Raw genomic sequence first — 23,183 nt, forward strand, 5'->3', positions numbered from 1 at the left:
CAATACAGTGCAAGTGTGAGGAAAGCACAATGAAAGTATAATGGGGAAAGTTGGGGAGGGGGGGGGGGGGGTTACTGCAGTCAGTGTGGCCAATACAGCTGTTGTCTTTGACACATTTATCAGACTAATTGCAAGCTTCCTCTAGGCATTCCAGCTATCTGGTCTTGACTACCTACCTGCTGCTTTCTCTCTCTCTCTCACACACACTTTCTTTCTATCTGTCTAGGCATTCTGGGGTGCACTATAATCAGTGTGGTGAATACAGCTTCTGCCTTTAGACATTTATTAGACCACTACTTATGAACTGCTACTTAACTACTTATTAAGTTAATATCCAGCTAGCTTCTGTCTCTTTTTATTTGTCATGATTAATTCATTTATTAATCTCTCTCTCTCTCTCTCTCTCTCTCTCTCTCTCTCTCTCTCTCTCTCTCTCTCTCTCTCTCTCTCTCTCTCTCTCTCTCTCTCTCTCTCTGTGTGTGCGTGTGCAGTCATTTATATAGGAGAGTAAGATGATAAACTGTGTAGAGGATGGAGGACCATTATTGCATTATAGCCTGAAAATCTGATGATATTAATTCTTCCCTGCGACGCTTCCAACACTTTCTCCGCCTTGCACAGCTCCACCCTCCAACCTAAAGTTTTCCTGCACTCACACACTCTGTTGAGTGGTGGTCACTACTTCTGCTGCCGACAAACCCAGTAATTGATACGGACTTCAACAGATTACCAACTCTAAAGCCCTCCGGTATAAGCGCAGGACTGAAAATGATTTGGCGGGGGAGAGCGCTTACGGTTTTGGTTACCCTTTTGGGACTTTTGGTGTCTGTGCAATGTATAAGCCGGCAAGAAATGTTTCCGTTCGGTCCAAGTGCTGGGGATCAGTTGCTGCGACCAGGGAACGATCAAACGCAAGAAGTCTCACTGGGAAGCCCCGTGGTATTTTACAATAGGAAATTTGACAAGATTTATGTGAGTTTTATGTTTTGTGAACATTTACTTACTATCGTTTACTTACTATGTTTTTTCTCAGTACATCTGTATGAAGGCAGATAAAATTAGTGATGTCCTCTGGACGAATAGTCGCTGTATAGTTAAGAGAAAATGATCGCCGCAGTCTTGATATTTTCAGTAACATACTGTTTTTAGTTCATGTCACAGAAGAGTTACTGTTTGTTACTGTTTGTTAAAACAACGACATGGCTGTCCCTTACATTAAGAAACCATCCCTTATTTTAAATTCTGATGTATACCACACAGCACCGTAATCATCAGCAGTGACTGATTTTAATTTCCGGGCTAGATTTCTTGTAGAAGCACTAGATAACTCTTTTCATTGTCATTGACAAAATTTCTTTTCTTAAATATGCTTTTTCTGTCTAACTCAGTATACTCTCCATTATGGTTTCACACTTTTCTCAGACTGTTTTTTTTTTTTTAACTCTGTTGCGAATGCATTTGGCCTGAAAGACCGTTGTTTTACTACTGACCTCAAGGCTAAAGTCCCGGAGCGACCTGATTTCCTAACACTTAACTACTTTGGAGTCCATTGAGCCATGATCCACTAGCACCATGGAAAACCATTTAAAAGAAAAAAAAGAAAATGTGTTACGTAATGCTCTAGTAGTAATAACAACAGCAGAACCGGTTGTAGTTGTATATCCTTAAATCACCCTGCTCACATATACAAATATGCACACGCACACACACACACACACATTTCTGCCTTCACTGCATACATTGTATATCATCCAGTGGCAGAGTTGTGTTAGCTGACCTTGGAAAGAGTGCACAGCTGAAACAAGTTATTTTGATGTTACCGTTAGTGTTAGTTCCCCAGGGCTTGCGTACCCTCTCATGATCAAGCTTGCCCTCTGAACCAGAGAGGATTCATTCTGAAGCAGCAGAGAGAGATTGTTGTATTTTTTATTTATACAGAAGTGTAATATCACAAATCTAATGGAGAAGTGTCTCACCTTAGAAATTTAACTGATGATGTTTGGAGCTCAGATCTTTGTACTGGTCCAAGTTTCCACATTCAATGATTTGCTTGTAGTCAATACAGTTTCTAGTCTTGTGGTGATTTGCCTTTTAATTGACTCAGCAGAGCTCACAAACAACACCATGTTCGGCACAGAGATGTCCCTTTGTGCTACCTCAACAAACAAGCTTTTATTCTCAGCAATATCTTCCAAGCCACAAATGTTGATTCCTCTCCCTCTGTTTGCTCTCTAATATCATACAGAGAGTGTTTTTAAGGTCCAGCTTTCCATCAGTGGTGATCACTTGAGCAATGGGATTGTAGCTTTTTCTTATGCCCACTGTACCGAGATAAGATTGACATGTATGCAATGTGCCTGTAATTCATGATCCATGCATTTATATCTTTTGACTTTTAGTTGTTACAGGATTGATCAGATTTTGAGAAACTGTTTAGTGAAGGTTTTCAGTGTTTTTATGATAACAAATCTGTGCTTCTTTTCCTCCAGAACCTTTATATAGAATTGGTTACCCTGGGGCAGCTCTCTTATTGGCAATCAATGTTCTCTCTATATGTGTTTGTTTCACTAGAACCAAATGGTCATTCACCAGTATTTCCCCCCCTTTCTGTAACACCTCCTTTGCTGCAGTAAAGCTTCCTTTCTATGCTTTTTGTCATATTAACAAGACTAAAACTCTACCCTTTGCGAGTTCTCCAGCAGATGGATCTGAAATACCTGGTACCACATTGACCGTGTATTTTTCTTTTGTCTAGATGTTTTTGCTAGAACTGTTGACTGTTGCCTAGTCTTCATCAATGCACTGGCATTGTCTGACTGCTTTCCCCCAGTAGGATGTGACTCAACAGGATGTGTTGTACTGGGTTAAAACTAAATGAAAATGCTGTAATCCTACAGGTTTGGCAAGGATAGGACCACATTTGGAATTTCCATTTTACTGTGAGATATCTGGAAAGGCAGTCAGACCCTGAATCTTTTCATTATATTCTTCAGGAACACAGAAATGACTATACCAACTAATGTTTTATGTGCTAAAATGATGGTTTTCTTGTTGGATTCATGTGTTTTGGCTATTCTGTGTGGTGGCAACAATCTTCTCATTCAATAGTATGGGACCAGGGGATTTGTTTTCTAGTCTACTGACATAAGGCTGTTGTTAATGGAAAGAATGAGTTACATATCTAAAGCATTTCCCCTTGTCTAAACCCAGAAGTTATAAAAATAGAGATAATGTCAAGATTGTACTGAGAACATTTTCACAAAATGTTTTTCTCAAACTCTGAAAAAGAGGCAGTTTTTACGTATATTAAAATTATTTAAAGCAATAAGAAATAAATAGGTGCACCATGGCTCTTTTATTTTTAAGACAACTTCAAGAGTCACAAAAATAGAGCTGTCAATCCTGTACGTGAATTGAGAAGTATTCATTTGTCTTCCTGATTTTTGTTCTCTTCATCAGTGTTCATACATAGTATTGTATAATATATTAGACACAGTATGCACTACAGCGCCAGGTGTTTCATGCATATTAGTATGATCCTCATATTCAGTACCTCTTTACTTTTAAATCTTATGAAGAGTTTAGATGAATAGCACCTTTTCAAATGATTTGCTCTTGTAAAACGAGACATCTCTGACATCTTTCCCGGCATCTGACATACTGAAATAGTTCATGTGCTCCAGGTTAGAGTGGAATGTGATGAAAGACATCAGAGAACATTCCACTGATGAGTAGAGCAAAGGCTGTGTTTCACAAAGGTGACTAAATAATTGGGGGGGGGGGGGTATCATGGAGTTTGTTAAAATTCCTCAGACAGCTTCACTAACAAAACTAACGCTAAAACTTTCAGGACTTGAGAGGAAGTTGTCAGTTACATTAGGGAACCACGACGAGGATAGATTACATCATCAAACCAAGTTCTAAATGAATATTAAATTGTTTAGTGGTGAAATACAAGCAGCACAGAATATTCTGTACCCCAAGGAAAAAACGCAATTAGGCGCAAAACACTCTTCAGTTCGACATATTTCTGTTCTTAGTAAATCTGGCCTGGAGAGATTGTTTCAAACTCAGCCCGATGGAGTCAGCACCTGGCTGAACTGTCTGTGCCCTGAAGGTGAGCTCTCCAGTTTAGAGTTGTGTGAAAGGATGTGAAAGTTTTTTGTACTTTCATTTTTCTCTGTGGGTCAGAAGAAGAGTGCATCTAACAAAAGGAAAATTGTGCAAAGAAAGGTGGTCTAGTTTCATTTGAACCAAGCTGCAAAGCTGCTTTTACAATGGTTTATTCCTGGATTTTTTTTCAGTGCAAAATTTGATCCCAAAATTTGATGCAATCTTAACATATAGCCCCACGTCTTAGAGGTGTATGTATAGGCAGATTGTTGTAAGCCAGTCATATTGGTAACACTTGTACATGCCAGCCTGTTATCACATGAAATGTCTTTGAATGTTGGGGAGTTCGGTATGCAAATATGTCCCCTATGTCCTGCTACTACCTAACTTAACTGTATTTTTTTAAAAATTTTTTATACAAATTATGGCATCGTTACTATAGAAAGTTATTAAAACGTTTTCTGTAATGCCCTTTTATTAAAAGGACATTACAGAAGACTAGCTGTGCACATAGCAAACTGGCACAATGCATTCCCAGGACACCCTTATTTTGTCTATGCAGAAGGATGTCAAAATGAGCCAAATCTGTGCAGTTTACAGGAAAAGGATGCAGTAGGATCATGGCCAGGAATAGCTTTGTTTTTACATGTACAGGAAATAGCATCTGTCTTGAAGGAGACTTTTTAGCGTCTCAAACTATCTGTTTGTTTTTTTGTGAAAAATGTGTATAGATATTCTCAAAGCAACTGTAAAAAAAAAATACTTCTTTCTTATACTATGATTTTGTTTCTAAGTTTCTTATTTCATATTAAGCATCACTGTTTAGAGTTCCAGAACAGTTCTTTTTTTAATCCACGTTTGGGATGTATACATAACATAAACACTCTGAACACTTTGTTTATGACTTTACTTTAAAAACACCTCTCATGTAATATTGTTTGCAAATTTCAGATAAACACCAATGGGTTTGTTGCCACAGAGGAGCCTACAACTGAGTCTGAGTACCTGGGCAACATGCCTGCCAGTTTTGGCATGATTGTAGCGCTTCAGGGAGACCTTGATACAAGTGATGGTATTGGTAAAGTCTACTTCCGCTACGACACCAGCTTATCCACCCTTCAACAAGCAGCGGACCACATCAATAGAGCTTTCCCTGAAGATGAGCCAATTAATCCCACTCATGTTCTGGTGGTCACGTGGTTGGACATGGCCGCCCACAATCCCCACAGTAGACAAGATGGGCTGAATCGGAGAGTGAGTGCGATGAGCATGTGATATTTAAGTAGTTTCTCTATTTCATCAATTGCAAAGAATAAATTGGGATTGTTTTTCCCTCCTTCATATAGCGAAATACCTTCCAGTTGGTGATTGCTTCGGTTGAGTCAGCATCCTATGCCATCCTGCTGTACCCAAGACACGGATTACAATTCTACTCCACAGTGACAGGGGGCACTAGCTATACTATGCAGGCTGGCTTTAGTAAAGGACAGGAAACTTACTTAGTGTTTAGTAAGAGACAAGGACCGTACAGTCGCATCACAGATGAAGAAGAGACATCTGTCAGGGCTTTGGCTGAGTAAGTCCTAGTTAATGGAGTCTTTTTCAAATTTTGTTTTGTATCAGTTGGTCTGTGCAAAGGATGTTTTTTTCTACTAGTTTCCTGTGGTAGCATATCAAAACATTTCAAAGTCCTCTCAGTTTTTAATTTTAATATTTGCAAGAAGTAACAACAAAGTGTAATTTCTAGATCTATCTGACTTGTCTCTCTCAGGCAGACAAATTCTGGGAAGCAAGGCGTTTGGGTGTTTGAGATTGGAACATATCCATACTTCACTCAGGTAGCTCCAGGTGAGGTGACAGATCTGTCACCTGACACACCTCAGCAGCATGCTTGGGAAAGAACCGATGAGGCCAAAGTTCCAATTCACACGGGGAATCGGCATCAAGTCGAGGAATATCCTACATATCGGGCCACACCAGATAACACCCAGGACGTATTGTACCGTAAAGAGCAACTCTCTCAACCTGGGTCTGTACCTCTTTACCCTGTCCAGTTCCAACCACAGCCACCACGTTACCAACCAGGTGATCGTCAGGTCGTGGTGGTGGAAGACGGAGAAATCGATGTTGATGGTTCGTTACTAACTTACTTATTTGGCTTTTGAGCTCATTTATTCCTGGAAGGCTAGCGTGCTCCCAAGCATGAGGTAACAGAGTTTAAATGCATAGGTTTAAATAGAGTTTAAATGCTGAGGTAAAATATTGGTCAGGAAGGATATCATAAAAATGTGCAGATACACCAACCCCCTAGGAATAATATCATGCACCCATGATGTAGTGTGCATGTTTGACCATTTTGCCATTTTTTAATTTATTTTCAAATCTTAGGCTTTATGTAAGCCTAGTTAGTTCCAGTTGCTCCATGTCTTGTTTTTCTATCATGTTTGTTTCCATGATTTGCAGTGTTCACCTACAACTCTGAGACCTGTGCCAACAACAGGCAAAAATGTTCAAATTTTGCTGACTGTAGAGATTACCCAAATGGCTACTGCTGCCACTGCAGACCTGGTTTCTATGGCAATGGAAAACAATGTGTAGCTGAGGGTATGCCATTCTCACTTACGCTTTCCTCCTCCACATGATAAATAATACTTAACTATTATGATCTCTGCAGAATGTTACATTCAGTTTTGGTCTTATTTGAATAACCTCTTAATTAAGGTAATGCTTCACGGTAATTTGCAGGGAAACCCCAGAGAATGAATGGCAAGGTGATTGGTAGGGTGACTGTGGGGAACTCTCCTTATCCTGTTGAGTTTTCCAGCAATGACCTGCACGCCTATGTCGTGGCCAATGACGGTCGAGCATACGTCGCCATCAGTGGCATCCCTGAGAGTGTGGGCTTTTCTCTCCAGCCTCTCTCCTCCCTGGGTGGTGTCATTGGTTGGGCCTTTGCCCTTCAACAGCCTGGTTACAAGAATGGCTTCAGCATAATTGGTAAGGCCTGTTAAATAAAGCTTTATAAAGTGTGGAAGAAGTAACTTGCTAAGGTGCTTAGTTAATATAAGAACTGCTTCAATGCTGTCAAGTAGTCAGTGCATTTGCAGCATACCAATTAAAACTATGTTGTTAAAATTTCACCCAGTCTAATTTATTTGTGCGATGTGCTACTTTTTGTAATGTTGAGTACTCCTGAACGTTAACCAAGCCTTTTCATTGTATGTATGTATAATCTTTCTGATGATGAATGTGACTGTATTTTCCTCTTTACAATAACCCTTTTGCCCAGTGTGTTCCTCAAGAACCATTGGCACAGTGAAGCTGAAACAATGTCACACTAACTCTGGGTTTAACATTTCACCTAAACATTCCAACTGCTCACCAATGTTTGTTCCGATGTACTGGCTTGAACATTTCACTGAGGAGGGCAAGGCATGTTTTTTGTGCTCCGGTGTGACCCTCATTTTTCTCTTACCATCTTGTATCATTCACTCAGGAGGAGAGTTCACACGTCAGGCTGAGGTGACCTTCATGCCACGAGGCGAGAAACTGACCATCACTCAGGAGTTCAAAGGCCTGAATGAGCATGATCACCTAGTGGTTGACACCAAACTGGAAGGAACGGTCCCTGAGGTCCCAAGGGGAGCAACTGTGCAGATAGACCCCTATTCAGAGGTGTATCAGTACAGTAACAACTGTGAGTTCAACATGTAGAGAATGCAAAGAAATATAGTTAATTTCTCAGTGTTAGATTCTCTTCAGAAATGTAGATTATCTCCCATGTTAAAGTGTAAAGATTAAGACAAGTAAGTCCTTAAAAAACAGTATTTCTTAGAGAATTCTTAAATGACAAAACAAGCCGGTGATAGCCAGTTCTATTTTGCCTCCACAGCTTGTGGATTTGGATCAATGACCTTGTATCATTTTAACCACAACTTTCAGTTACATTCAGTTTAGCACATAGTGCATGGCACAATGAATAGCTGTTTGTGATCCACAATAATAGTTTTCTTATAGCATCTAATCTTAGTGACATTCTTTTTGCTTTACACTGCATTCAAATTAGAAACTCTTTGATGACTGGAGAAAAGATAGCTGATGAATGTTTGTATCCTTTCAGTGATCACTTCTTCTTCAACTCGAGATTATGTGATCAGTCTAGAAGATGGCACCACAGAGAACAGATCTTTCCAATGGAGACAGACCATTACATTCCAGAGCTGCATCCATGATGAGACTATCAGGGAGGTGCCGGCAACCCAGATGCTCAGTGTGGACCAGGTGTTTGTCATGTACTCCGTCAACGACCAGCTCATGCGTTATGCTATGAGCAACAAGATTGGCGACATCAGTGGAGGTCTGAGACCTGGTTATTTTATTTTTGAATGAATACATCTTACTTGTTGCATTTAAGCATGTTCGCTCCTCTTGTAGCAGATTGTAATGATGGTGCTGAGAATGTCTAACACAAAGTTTCTTAATTAAGGTCCCTGGAACCTAATTGACAACACTTTTTTGGCTATTATGGGACTGGTTTCTCATTTGGTATAAAGGGATCCTCTTGTGCATTCATAGGTGAACAGCCTGAAGAGAACCCTTGCTTCACAGGGAGACATGGGTGTGACACCAATGCTGCATGCAGACCTGGACACGGAAATCAGTTCACGTGCGAGTGTATCTCTGGTTTTACTGGGGATGGTCGTGGATGTTATGGTATAGTATCAGTGAAGTTTGACATTGGATTCAAAACAATTTTTGTCATCCGTGAAAGAAAACAGAAAAATGACTGCTTTTCCAAAAAAAGCATGGATATTGTAATGTCTTGAATTCTGTATAAGCATTTCCTCGAGCCTTTTATCAACAATGCAATCGGAATGCTCTTTCCAAAAATCACCATTTAATTACCAGTTGCCACAGGAGAGATAGTAATCTCCTTCCTTCCTTCCTTCCTTCCTTCTTGGGTAACTCTATTCTCTCCTGGAAAATTGGGTTGGCGTCACAAACCTTGTGAACAAATGCTATCTTATGTCTCTTCATTTAAGTGGGTTTTTAAGACCAAACATTTAATCAGAAAGTAAAATGGCTTCCATTTCCGCTTGCAAATCATGAACCTTTAAAGCTTTTTTATCTTAAGCGACCAAGGATGTGACCTATTCCTTACTCTAAACTGGAAGCAGTTCCTAAATGGGGCAGATTTTATCTTTAAAATGCAATTATGAAGCCTAATCATAGTTCTAACATATCCCATAAGAATTTCATAATATGTTATGGGAATTCATTCAAAAAGAAGTGTTTGTAACAGATAGTAAGAGTCCAGGTCAGTTCAGTCCATTGAGGGATTCTGACATGAAAACCTAAGACATCTACAGAAGACCTATCTAACAGTCTGGTTTGATGTTATCTATGGTGGTATTTCATCCTCTCCTTCAGACGTTGATGAATGCCGTGAAAGTCCTTACTTGTGTGGCCAACATGCTACCTGCAGTAACCAGCCAGGAACCTTCCATTGTGAGTGTATGGATGGCTTCCAGTTTGCCGGTGATGGACAAACATGTGTTGGTGTGTGACTATTTGTTTATGTCTGTATCTGTGTGTGTCAGTTTATCTGTAGAGGTCCTGCTTTCGTTTACTGCTAACAATAACAACACTGTCTTACAACAATCTGTGTCATCTTTTACTAGTTTACTGTTACTGAGCTTGACTCACTGCCCAGTCCTAAAGCACGGATGTTTAGTCTAGTCCTCAAGCACCAGTATGTAATCAATAGAATAGAAGAGAATAGAATAGAATGCACAATATATACACATATATTAATATGATATTACAGGGTATGGCGCTCCTCCAAATTCTAAAAAATGAAATCTCTTATACATTATATGTTAATATATGTTAATAATAATTGTTATTGTGTGCAAGAATATTTAATCCACCCATCTTGATGATCTGGCTGCTGTGTGATTTCAGAGGTGAACCGCCCCACAGACCATTGTCAAGCTGGTACCCATGACTGTGATATCCCTGAACGTGCTCGGTGCAGCTATAGTGGAGGCTCCGCTTACATCTGCTCCTGTCTGCCAGGTTATTTAGGAGATGGGCGCATCTGTCAAGGTACATTTAACAGCAGACAGGAACCTCTTAGCAGTTATCTTAACCAAATCACCGAGTCATATTATTTTGTTACTTTAGAAGACTGCTGTTGCTGTGAACGTACAAACGTGCAAATGCACTTGCAATTGATGTTCTTAGTTTAAAGTTCATTTTCTCCTATAATTTCTCTAATTATTCTCATCGGTGGGAGTTGCCTTCTCACTAGATATGAATCAGTTGACTAGTGATGAGTTGAGAGATGAGGAAAATATAACATCCCACCTCTCAAATGAGTCCTACCCGGGCTTCCGTAGTCTGCAGTACTGGCCAGCTATCTGTGGGAATATCTTGTTTTGCAATCACTGCTACAGTCCCTGTGTTTTTCCATTCATTTTCCATTTAGTTATTCAGTTATTCCCACTTGATTTCCATAGAACTGAAACATGAACCAAGACATGACTCAGAGCTAAAATATAAAGTGATTGCTTGTTCTACTGATGCCAGTGTTGTCTGAATATCTTTTCAAGTTCTTGCTCTCAATTTGCTTATAAAAAATTACCAAGCTTTAATAGACTATATAAGTGATATAACTGATGCAACTGATAAATGTCTGTTCTTACTCACCTCCTCTAACATTTTTTTTTTGTTTACTAGACATTGATGAATGCCAGCAAGGCAGATGCCACCAGAATGCCATCTGTTACAACACACAGGGATCTTTCACCTGCCAATGCAGACCTGGTTTCTATGGAGATGGTTTCTACTGTTCCTCAGGTAGCTTCTTTGTGAATCACGGCTAACCCTCATGTTAAACAAAATGTTACAACCTCCTTTTTAAACAGAATTTTAGTGTCTAATAAACAATATTTGGAGTTTGCAAACACTTTTTATTCCATCTGACAATGATTAGAGAACTTTGTCAAAAATTTTTTGTTTCAAACTCATTAACATCTATAGATTTTATCCTCTGGTACCAACTAGCATTTCTCTTTGTCAGAGCTGACTTTCTCTAATCCATCTGAAGTCTCATGGACAAGCAGACCTCTTTTTTCTCTTGTTGTTTAATTCAGTTGAGCCAAAAAATTCATTCAAGTATTTTTTTTTTTGGAACACAGTTTCCCACTAGTCCTCATAGTGCCAGTTGGAACATGTCCTCTTTCCAGGAATGTTGGATCAGTCACAGGGAATTTATATGCCTTGAGTAGAAGCAAACAATGTGGTTTGTATAATCTTTTGCATGGCTGATCTGGTTTGTAGCATTTCTAAAAGGGAGTGATTTTTTTCTGATTTAGAGTTCATGTAGGGTTTTTTATGTCTGTGACATACAAATTCTTCGATTCTTCTCCTGTATAAATTCACAGTTAGCACTGTTCACAGATATACATGGGGATGCCTCAGTAGAATCAGTGATGTCCTCACATATCTTTGTTATTTTTTTAGTCACTATTACTTTGTTAGTCTGCTGATATATCAAACTGATGCACTCTGATCTTGACATAGTCAAACTTTGCCATTTAAATAACTCTGTACAGATATGTCCATCAGGGAAATATTACAATGATTATAGTATATAATGGTTATCAGACCTTTCTGCTGCTGGACAGTTTTTAGTCTTGCAAAATTGTTATCCAAATATTTCTTGAGTCTGAGTCTCTGAATAATGACTAACACAAATTGACCCCCATAAACTCTGCTGTCTCACGGAGATGTATGTTTTGGCCATGAGTGGTTTATGTCCAAACCCACAAGTTAGTAACCATGACTGGATGTAAAGTATGTCATTAAACATCAGGTCAGCAGCTGCTGGCTTGACACACTGTCAAAAGACTTTGGTAAGTCAGTTCCAAATGTTGTCTGGAAGTGTCTGGAGTTTGAAAGTAAACATATCAAACAGTAGTTTTGCTCATGTTTGGCAGGGTGTCTACTGTGTATTGTCAGTAAAAATCTCAGAACACATTCTCTTTCTACCACATTCTCAATACTTTGGTCTATCCATACACCTTTACATGAACTCAGATTCCTGTGAGCGGTTAAAAAAAAACTGAATGTTCTAATTGTCTGAGCTCAGCTAAACCTACATTTCAATGTGTTACAGCAGATTGATTAGTGTATATACAAATAGTGATTTCATCAGCTGATGTCAGTGTCACAGCAAAATCGATAACAATTCTAAGTTTGTATTTTATTTGTCCCTTATATCACAGATAATCGTTTGCTATTAGATACAGTAATTCTGAAACGTTCATATTTAGGTCAAATATGGATTACCAGAGTTAACAGTGGTTAAATTTGTGGTTTGATGGGTTTGGGCAGATGGTTTAGGTATGTGTGTGGGCTTGGTTTGAAGCATCCAGTTTCTCTTTCTCTGGGGAAGCATGATCTGGCTGCTTGAACACTTAAGTAACCATCCACACAGCAGATGTATTCCCTCAGGGTTTTATACTCCATCACTGAACACACCAGGCAATTATTGTTTTAGTGAGTCATGATTAAGTTTTGACCATATTATTCTTCTTATGTGTTGTGATTCATCAAGCTTTTACAGAGAATATGAGGAATCACCCAACAAGTAATATTACATCTTCTGACTGAAACCACAGTGTTTAAATAGGAACCCCTCTTTCTAAGTCTGACCTAAGTTTATGTGTGTGTGTGTGTGTGTCTGTGTGTCTGTCTGTCTGACTGTCTGTCTGTCTGTCTGTATTGTATGTATGCCTCCCTGTAGAACGGGAGAAAACACGTTGTGAGATCCACAGAGAAACAGCCCTTGGGTCCTCACCAGATGCTTACCCACGCGGCCCCCGCCCCATCCCTGGGGCGTACGTGCCCACGTGTGATGCCCAGGGAAACTATGAGCCCACTCAGTGCCACGTTAGCATCGGACAGTGCTGGTGTGTGGATCGAAACGGATTAGAGATTGATGGCACACGTACTTTACCTGGCAGTCGACCCATGTGTGAGTTACTCTACGCAAACACATAACTGAGCACTCCAACGCTAGCAACTGATCTGATAGTAACGATTAATTTCCAATTCACCAGTATTTTCACAGTAAGCCATAAGCATTCATAAATAATCTCTGTTTATGACTTTCGAGATGCATAGGAGTGTGTGATCTGTCCTTACACTGTTCATTCATGATCCCTCATTTCAAAACGTTTCGGTCCTTTTTTTTTTAATAAAAGTGGTACACACCAAACATGTCTGATCAACTGGATGCTGAATAGCAGTGATACTGTAATACATTATATATAGCCATTTGCTATGCTGAAACCTCTACATATAACTATGATAAATATATATAACTATAACTATGATAAATATCTTTATTGCTGCTGTATCCACTTCATATTCTTTACTGTTTGTTGATATATTCATTTACCAATTTACCATTGTTTTCCTCTTCCTTTGCAAAGCACTGCTGAATAAATTCTCCCTCCATCCTTTTAGGTTTTGATGGAGGAGATGTCTCACCTATAGGACCCACCCCCAGGCCAGATGTCCAACCAGTGCCCCCTGGTACTCATCTTCTGTTCGCCCAGAGTGGAAAGATTGAATACATCCCAATGGAGGGATCCGGCATGAAGATAAGTGAGGCAAAGACTGCCCTGCATCTTCCCGTAAGTACCAGTGCAGTGTAAGGACAGGAAAATTGATTCTGTGACAGAGGTGCTCAAGCCCTGTTCTGGGGGACCATTGTTAGACCAGAGTCAGATTTGTACCTGGGAAACATGTGCTTGCATTAGGGGTATAATGGTTTCATACCAAAAGCATAAACTGGTTCTGTAGTACTTGGATCCGTTCACAAAGTGTGTTCAGTGAAACATGGATTTTTTTTCTCACCTTCACTCTTGTCCATGAAGTTTTTTGTTTTTTTTTTCCTGAACATGATGCCAAATCACTGGGAGTACATGTTCTTAGTATAGAAGAATATTCCACACTGTTTGTGCTTTTAATCATTAAGAATAATGTTAGTCATAATTTGAAACCAGCATGTGTTTTGTTTTATCTTTTCATTTCTCACCGCAAGAAAATATAGACTATGCACTGTGTTTATCACACGGTGTGTTTAAGGTAGAAGATGATTACAACAGCTGTAATGATAATGTTGACCAAGTAACCGTTTTAAATTAAAAACATACACAGCATCATTACTCAGGCCCTAAATAATGTTTGTTATATGGGAAAACCCCAATCCACAAACATAAACTGATAATCTCTTGGACTCTCTAAGTGGGAACTTGTTTTTCTCACAGTGAAATCAGTGTGCGTTGATCTGAAAAAGGTCAGAGCAGACGGTCATCATTTTGCAGTTGTCATGTGTTGGCATTCATTTTTGATGAAGAACCTTAAAGGACACTCATGATAAGATTACATCAACTCACTGTCATGGAGGAGAGCCTTAGCCGAACTGTTGATCAAGTTTAGTTTTCTTACACGCTTAGACCTTAAAATAAAAGTCACTACTTATTATTGTTTTTTCATTCTCATTTTTATAGAGCTTTGTTGGGGATTGTTTTACATTTGTTCTTTTCAGTTAATTTAGAGAATGAGAAAAACCTATGGTCTAAGTTTTATTTTATTTCAATTTTATTTCAAGCCAAAATGTGATACAAACCAAACCGTGGCCCAAAAACTGAGGTATAAACTGAGAACAGGGTGAACAGTTACACCTCTAGTTTGAACTCTTCAGTCAATCAGAGACCACAGTATTTGGCTGATATGAAAATCAGTAGGACCTAAGCCCTCTGAGACAGCAGAAGCGTGGAGATTTGGCTACAACTCTACTGGTAACACTGAAATACAGTAAAAAAATGATTTGTACACATTAGTCAATAAACACCCATTACATCAAATGTTTAACAGTTAGACCCATTCTAATTTCCTACATGTGTTAAACACCTGAGGCCAATACATTCTTTACATCTCAATTTAGATCATCCGATCATGTTTGAGCAATGATCCATCATATCTTTCTGATTAAGCAGTGCGGTGAAGTATTCACATTTGCACAGTTCTTGAAGTATGGTGGATTTGCCGATTGTACAGCTATGTGTTTATTGTTGTCATTGCAATCATAAATTATTAACTGTTGAAAAATATTAGTCTGAATATGTTTTGCGTCAAGAATCCGATCTCTGTACTAATGACGTACACCCAATCACAGGAGAATGCACAGAGATATTCCAGACACTGCAGATGAACTGTAACTCTGACCTTTAAAGAAGGAAATATTTGGCTATGAGCAATTGGCTTACTGCAAATGTCCTTGACTGAACTGTTTCAACAGTGTATCTGTGCGAGAGGAAAGGTCGCTTATGTGGGAGTTCATTCTCTCATGCATGGAATCCTGCCACTGATAAATTCATGGAAAAGCAAAGCATCGGTGCTGTATTGAAACTCTGACATCCTCTGGCAGTTTCTTTTGTTTATTTAACATCTGGTTATCTCAGTAAGACTATGATTATTATGTAACCGTTGTAATAGATGTTTTGGGGAGAGGTTGAGGGGATGGTGCGGATTTAGGAGAACACTGATTTCACACAGTCATTTTTGGCTCATAGTTTGTTCTAGAACTGTGTTTCGTCTCTTTACACAGGCATCAGTTTACATTTTAAGCTTGTCCTCTACGCTGCAGGGGTTTCAGCAAGCTAGTGGGAGAAGCTCTCAATTTTCCATCTGTTCTCTGAGCTCCAAGAACCCTGGTCCTCATTAAAACCACATGGAGACATTAACTCTAATGGTTAACATCAGTGAAATCTCATTAAATTACCAAACACATACTTCTTTCTGTACTAGGATTGTAACATCTGTAATGGACAAGCTTTAGGTTGATCCTGCTCTAGTCACTCTTTGGCTAAGTGGTTTTCCTGTTTTGTTTGTTATTCGAGGTCTAGACAAAACTAAATACCATTACATGCCAGTATTTAGCCTGTGGCGTACCATACTCTTCATGCATGCTAATGAAAATAACTTCAAAAGGCTTTTTTGTTTTTGTGTAGGAGAAGGTTGTGATTGGAGTTGCCTATGACTGTGTGGAGAGGATGGTTTACTGGACAGACATTACAACTCCAGCTATTGGTAAAGCTGACCTGCAAGGGGGAGAGCCTGTTCAGCTCATTCGATCGGGTGGGTTAAACGTTGGATCATAAAAGTGTGTAAATGTGTGTTGGATTACTCTGATAACTTCATGCAACCTAATGCTTTTCATATCCATTAGATACATCCCATTCCACCTTGACTACACCCTGCAAAAAATCTTTTAAAGGACTGATTACAATGATTTGTACACACATGTAATATGTTGTGATACATAACAAATTTAAAGGCTTAACCTGTGTATCAATCTATGGCTTTACCTCACACACTGAACACTTTACTAAACATGGTAAACTGCTGTTCTCCAATTGTTTTGAGATCAGTGTTGATATTAATTATATTGAGATGAGCACACAGAAAAAAAAATGCTCATCACATATCAAATAGTGAATATAATCCTGACTTTTATTTTAGATCTTGGCAGCCCAGAGGGCATTGCCATAGACCATCTGGGTAGAACCATGTACTGGACTGACTCCATGAAGGACCGAATTGAAGTGGCCTCTCTGGATGGAGCCCAGAGAAGAGTTTTGATCGACACAGACCTGGTGAATCCCCGTGCTATCATCACTGACCCAAACAACGGGTAGGTGTATCCATCTTTCGGGCCGTAACATTTGGCTTTCTTAGTCCATGTTTGCATCTCCAGGAAGATGTAATATTTAACCAAATATTTGGTTAAATGTTACATTGGTTTGGTTACAGTGGGTTGTGCAGTGGAAAGAACTCAGGTTCGACCTGGTTCAATTCCTGGTACCAGGGCTTCCGGCTAGGCCAGGCTTCTACATGAACATAACAATGGCATTTACGGGTGGGAAGCAGGTGTGGGATTATCTCCCGGTCGCTGCAATAGCAGCTCCCACTCATTGGTCAAGGCACCAGATTAGTGGTGGGCAGATCTAGGGAGCATAGTGTGAACTTTCACACGTGTTACAACTTTCTGCAAAGGTCCTCTGTGGTCTGATGAAAAGAAGCAATGGGTGACTCCACATGTTCTGGAGGAGAGGTGAAGAGGTGAAAGTTCTGGAGAACAGAAATACAAGGGAATTTGCCACGATTAAATTGCAGTGAAAAATAGCACAACATTTTTTTTATACATATACATAAATTTGAATGAAGGGTTGTTAGTGGTTAAAGTTTCTTTTGTGAAAGTCTTTGAAGAAACGTAATTCTGAAGGTATTTGTTGTAATCTGCAGGGAATTATAGTATAACACATGCTACCAATACAGCTGTCAAAAATGAAAAACATCAAAAAAATCTAAAAAGTTTTGCGACAGTGTTACTACAGCTTGTCTTTCCCAATCAGATACCTTTACTGGGCAGACTGGAATAGAAATGCACCCAAGATCGAGGTAGCGCACATGGACGGCACAAGCCGCAGGGTCTTAGCTAAAGATGACCTGGGTCTGCCAAATGGGTTAACCTATGACCCCCAAACTTCTCTGCTGTGCTGGGCGGACGCTGGTAAGTCTTGTTCACAGAACTACTCTTAAACTTTTAAAACTTTTACGAGAGTTTTAAAATCTCATCTGTTTGAGCTTTCAGGGCGAAACAACTTATTTAGGTCACCACTCTCCATTAGCTTTAACTCAAGCTGACTTGAAACATTTGACTATGATTATGATGAGGCCTAAGACAATTAGGAGGAGGGAAAAGGGGGAGGAGGAGGAGGAGAAGGAGGATGGTAGTCATTCTTGTTCTTTCTCATGCAGGTACACACAAAGTGGAATGCATGAATCCAAACCAGAATAATCGCAGACAAGTCATGGAGGGCATTCAGTATCCATTCGGCATGGCTTCTCATGGCAAAAACCTCTTCTACACTGACTGGAGAAGGTTGGCTTCCTTAAAACATTCCATTTTGCACACTGTTTTAATTAAGCATTTCCCTTAATTCCTTTACGGTAGAGCAATTTAAAAAAATATAAAATTGTTTGATTGGTCAGTTGGTTGTTTCTAAGGCTGATTGGTTGAGTTATTTTTATTCAGTTAAAAAATGCAGTGAAGATCTACAATGCTTAAACAGAGCTTGGCTGTAACCCATAAATCATTGAGAAGAAGACGACAAATTCTAAAGTCTGATTTATTCGTGGGCACTGCAGTAAATTAACTGAATTAATTTTACAAACATTTTCACATAATTTCACACATTTTCTTTGACATGGCTCTAGGCATTATACCATCAAGGGTGACTTAGATCAGCTTAGCTCAATGAGCAGCTTTCAGTATCTGATTCTGTCAAGATGTTAGATTAAGGGGCAGTAAAGCAAGGGGTCAAAGATCAAATGACTCCCTGTCAAACTTCAACAGCCTTCTGTTCCACTGAGACCTTGATGGTCATCTAAAGTGAGGAAAGCCCCTTCAAATGTAGCATGACTTCTCAGGGCATTTTAATACCGTGTATGTTTTCCGTTCAAAGAGAATACGGGGGGGGGGGGGTGCTCAAGAAGTCTGTTAAAATACTGACTGGTGGCAGCTGCTTGTGATTTTTCTACCTCTTGGGTGTCTGAGTGTCAGGGCTAGGGCCTCCCTCTGATCTCTCTGAAGTCCTGGCCTCTGTACAGGGGATGGGAAAGGGGCAGATATCTAGGGCAATTTAGAGCCTTGAAGTCACTCAAGGAAAGGAAACTACAATTAACTTGAGTAACCTCACCGCATATGCTGCTGTCCACATCCTGTTTTCAGCACAAATGGTTTATAGATGATATTTATGTTGGTTTTTGTGATGTGTTTTACAGACTGAGAAAAGAAAACAGTGGTAGTGATTCATTTGCCATGTTGTTATATTTCAGGAACGCAGTGATTGTCATTGATAGCTATGCAGGAAGAGAAACAGAGGAGTTCCAGCCTCAGAAGAGGTCTCGTCTCTACGGCATAGCAACAGCTTATGCCCAGTGCCCCTCAGGTATTGTATTTAGGTTATGTACAGCAGTAAGTTATCTCCAGAAATCAAACAAGTAATAATCATTTGACATCAGTGGATCATGTTTTACAAAACTGCATTACTGTCACAATGATTCATGCATGTGCTGAGCAAACACAAAATCAAATAACAAGAACGTGCCAGGATCAGTAATCAAATATCAGACTTTCATAGGTTGGGTAGGAGTCAGAAACAAGAAAACAGTCAAGGGTTGAAACATGAAAGGAAAAAAGGACCACAATCAGTCATAACTTACTCAGGAAACTGAATGATTAGAAATTAAGGGAAAGGAAACGCTTCGCAAGGAACAGGGCAAACACAAGGAGCATATATATACTGGTGTCTTCATGAGTCCATGAACAAGGAACAGGTGTACATGATTACATAACAATTAGTCAATGAGCTGGTTAATGGTTAGTAAAGTGGTGAAGGTAATCTGAACTGGTGAAGGCCAAATCAGAAAGGAGTGGAGATGGAGGTGTAACTAGGGTTGGGTACCAAAACCCAGTGCCAATATGGCACCAGTTCCTGTATGATCAGTATGTACCAGACTAAATCGCAATGCAGATTTCAGTGCCTCATTTCAGTGCCACTTAATTGCCTGAGCTGTTGATTGAAATATTCGCCCTCTGGTGCTCCAAAATGGACATTACAGGCAACAGAAGCATTACTGCTCGTCACATGCCATTGGTAGTTAACATTACACTTGGGCTGTGGTCGAATAGTAAAAAACATTATGTCCTATGTCTTTTCCTAACCACTTGTCCTTGATCTCAATGGAAAACATCATGAGGCCAAGTAAAGATGTGAAGGAGAATTCATAAGCACTTAGGAAAAGACAACCGCAGTGCTAAGAGAGTCCGACTGCACTTCTAAGCTACGTAATTATGTGGCGGCAGATGTTATTGACGTGGTGAAACTACAATGCTGCAGAGATGGTCTACTAAAAGCGCATCTGAGATACTTCGCCCCATGCGTTCTTACCGTGTTGTTTCATGCAGGCTATATGAACGTGGACAACCTGGTGAAAATTATTATTTCATTACCATGGTTGGAACTGAAATAATAAAAGGAATATAGGCTACCAGTCACAAAAATGAAACAAAATGGTTTTCACATTGAGAATGGGTGCTCCTGTCCACTCATATTTATCGACATGAGGACCAGTTAGAATGACTGTATGAAAATAATTGTTAAATTAACGCAATATAGGCATAACATGTTAGGCCTACAAACCTACTGCTGTACATCTGTGACGGCTGGTGGTAATATTGGGTGGGTGGGCCAACAAATGCATCATACCCATCCATACTGCACCGAATATGAAATGTGAAATTCATGGACTGGTGCAAGGCAAACAAAGGTGAGAACATTTGCCAAGAATGTTTTCATTAATCAAGAATGAAAGTTGGAGGATCAAAGACGATCAGAAACCGTCATAGTCCCAACCGGAAACAATGCCGACCTGTGATCTGGCAGCGTCTCTTACAACCCACTGGGCAGTGTGAGGGAAACCAATGAGTCTTTGGGTTCTGGGAGGAGTATGGTTGTAAAGCTGAAACTTACAGGAATTTACAGTCTGAGCCGTGTCTCATCCAAAAAGCAAGCACGGGAAACAGAAAAGTGAATTCTTAGCTACACTTATCATTAGCCAGTGCTTTCATTAAAACCAAGTTAAGATTTTCAGAACACTTAAGCCTTCATTCCCTTGTTTCTGAGAAAGAAGCAGTGGGGTAGGTAAAGGGATGCTATAGTCTGTGGTTTTTTGCCCTCAGAATTCCTCTACTTTGTATAATGCAAAGGAATCTGAGGTTGACATCTGTGTCCACATTTCATTCCAATTTTGTAGATGACTAGGTTTACCACATGCACCCACTAAGACGATGTTCCAGCAAATTTTAGTTCTGGCAATCAGGGTCTATACGTTTCTGTGTCCTCAGAGAGTTTGTTATTCTTTTACTTCTCTAGCTATATTTTCAACTGACTGTTTTTTGTATTGTTTCCTTTCAGAAAGATGTCTCAATCTTAGCAGACAACTGTCTTTGTAACTGTGCTTGGTTTGTCTTCTTATACTGTACTTTAAGAATATGACACAGTGGGTGTTTAGTACAAAGTACTGGTCTGAAATTGAACTTGCATGTGATTTTTTCTTGTCTCTGCTCAGGACAAAACTACTGCTCAGTCAACAATGGAGGCTGCACACACTTGTGTTTGCCGACCCCCACTGGCCGTACCTGCAGATGCCCTGACAATGCAGTGGGAGTGAGTTGTGTTGAGAGGGATGGCAGATTGTAAGGAGTGAAAGAAACAGATGGGACAGAATGTACACTGGGATTATGTTTGAAAGGACTGAATCATGTATGTGTCTGTGCATTTTAATTTTTACTGTATACACAAAACTATCATTATTAAATGTAGAGCTGTACAGATTCTGATTCTCTCAAACATATTTTTGTTAAACCCAGCCAAGTCTTCAATCCCAAAACAGGTTGTAACTTTATGACATGAGGTGTTAGTGTAGTGGAGTCATTTGTTCATGTATCCTAAAGAAACATTTGCCTACAATAGAAATATCAAATAAAGCAATATTTCATGTTGCCACTGAACATCACAAGTTTACACGGCAGCTTGCTAACATGCTATGAAGTAAGAGACTTTATCTGTTGTGAAGTTACATTTTTTAATGAGTTAAATCCCTTAATATTATATATTAGATCATGTGTCATTGTTTTTAATCCTTTATTATCATTATTTGTAAATACAACTATAGTAACTATGTCCATGTGGTGCTCTTGAGTGGGCATAAATCATTTGCAAGATTTCAAGAGATAACTGTGAAATATGTACACTTGCAGAGTATTATTTGTCTAACTATCAGATGTATGAAAGCCAGTGTCTCTTCTAATGTCACTCAAATTTTAGGGTATACCACCTGTCATTGTCTTTAAGCACAAAAAACGCTGACAATCTGAAACAACTGAACTAATAAAGTTTACATCCTGTGCATCTGTCCAATAAAATACCATTTTATAGAAAAAGAGACTGTTTATTTATTTAGTTTTGGTCACTGTGTTTCAGTATATATTTATATCTCTATATATCTATATTTAAATCATCTATCAGTTTTAATACTGTGGTAAGATTAACAACGTGTTGTGTGAGAGGATATGTTTGCTGAAAACCTAACACCTTTATTGTGCTGACACAAATGTTTCACACTGAGTCACCCCAGGTGGTTTAGCCCGACTGTGACACTCAACCAGAGTGCTAAAGAGAATGTGTAGGAAGAAAAGCATATGTGCTGACAAAGTAAGTTAACAGACCTTTTAGAACACAGTCGTAAAATGCAGCCAATTAATGAGTTGAACAGGTCTCTGTCTCTCTGGTGCAAGAATTACGCCAAAAAAATGTGTTATTTTAATAGAGATTCCGTCCAGACACTTATCGTTTTGGTTCCGTGCAGTAGAACAATACAAGAATGTGCCAAAAAAAAAAAAAAAAAACGAGGACGGTGGAAGAGGGGAGCGGGCGGACTAACCACTAGGGGCCGCAGTAAAACAGTTCTACGTGCTGGTAAAACAACACATTTTTGCAGTAGGTCCGCTACTCAGGCTACGACTCCCTCAAAACACGTCAAGTGCAGTTCTTTCTCATACCGCAATCAACCTGAATTCTGTAAAACTACGCTGACAAATTTTCGGTAGGTATATGTAAACACTCTACTGACAAATTCCTCAACTCTCAACTCAAAAAAGGCTCTACCTCTGAACCCAGGCAAAATTTACAATATTTTAAAATGAATAAGGCTTACAGAATTGGCCAAAGGGTGGCGCTACGTACTAGAACATTATGTCAGCCAAAATTCAGCTTAAGTGGAATCTTATTTCATGGTTACAGTAATGTGATCTTTTGTAAGCATGCATACAACATTGGTTAAAGGGAGTGACATAACTTGAAATA

The 23,183-nt window shown here is 39.4% G+C and overlaps 1 protein-coding gene across 2 annotated transcripts; it reads left to right on the forward strand.

Annotated features, from left to right (window-relative positions):
* The first annotated feature begins 668 nt into the window (after positions 1-668).
* On the forward strand, positions 669-22,261 carry nid1a (nidogen 1a). 2 transcript variants are annotated; one of them, XM_030772689.1, is made up of 20 exons: positions 669-972; positions 5,065-5,367; positions 5,460-5,689; positions 5,885-6,246; positions 6,577-6,717; positions 6,859-7,110; positions 7,610-7,810; positions 8,234-8,470; positions 8,689-8,826; positions 9,544-9,672; positions 10,078-10,221; positions 10,855-10,974; positions 12,926-13,156; positions 13,651-13,820; positions 16,203-16,329; positions 16,714-16,885; positions 17,607-17,764; positions 18,013-18,136; positions 19,093-19,205; positions 21,388-22,261. In XM_030772689.1, exons 1-20 carry the CDS (start codon positions 769-771, stop codon positions 21,516-21,518), a joined length of 3,687 nt encoding a protein of 1,228 aa, XP_030628549.1. In that variant the 5' UTR covers positions 669-768; the 3' UTR covers positions 21,519-22,261. The 2 variants fall into 2 exon arrangements, 1 of the variants encoding a protein (XP_030628549.1); XR_004025248.1 differs by lacking the exon at positions 21,388-22,261 and having other exon boundaries at positions 17,607-17,767; positions 18,015-18,136; positions 19,093-19,200.
* Positions 22,262-23,183: the final 922 nt, after the last annotated feature.

This window comes from Chanos chanos, chromosome 4 (genome assembly GCF_902362185.1).
Source record: "Chanos chanos chromosome 4, fChaCha1.1, whole genome shotgun sequence".
Lineage (NCBI taxonomy): Eukaryota > Metazoa > Chordata > Actinopteri > Gonorynchiformes > Chanidae > Chanos > Chanos chanos.

What these genes read in the sequence shown, in the direction of transcription:
- nid1a (XM_030772689.1), top strand. Translation starts at nt 769, where the DNA reads ATGATTTGGCGGGGGAGAGCGCTTACGGTTTTGGTTACCCTTTTGGGA. An exon ending in TCTGTCAGGGCTTTGGCTGA is followed by an intron (nt 5,690 to 5,884) that starts GTAAGTCCTAGT and finishes TGTCTCTCTCAG; the next exon opens with GCAGACAAATTCTGGGAAGC. An exon ending in AGATGGGCGCATCTGTCAAG is followed by an intron (nt 10,222 to 10,854) that starts GTACATTTAACA and finishes TTTGTTTACTAG; the next exon opens with ACATTGATGAATGCCAGCAA.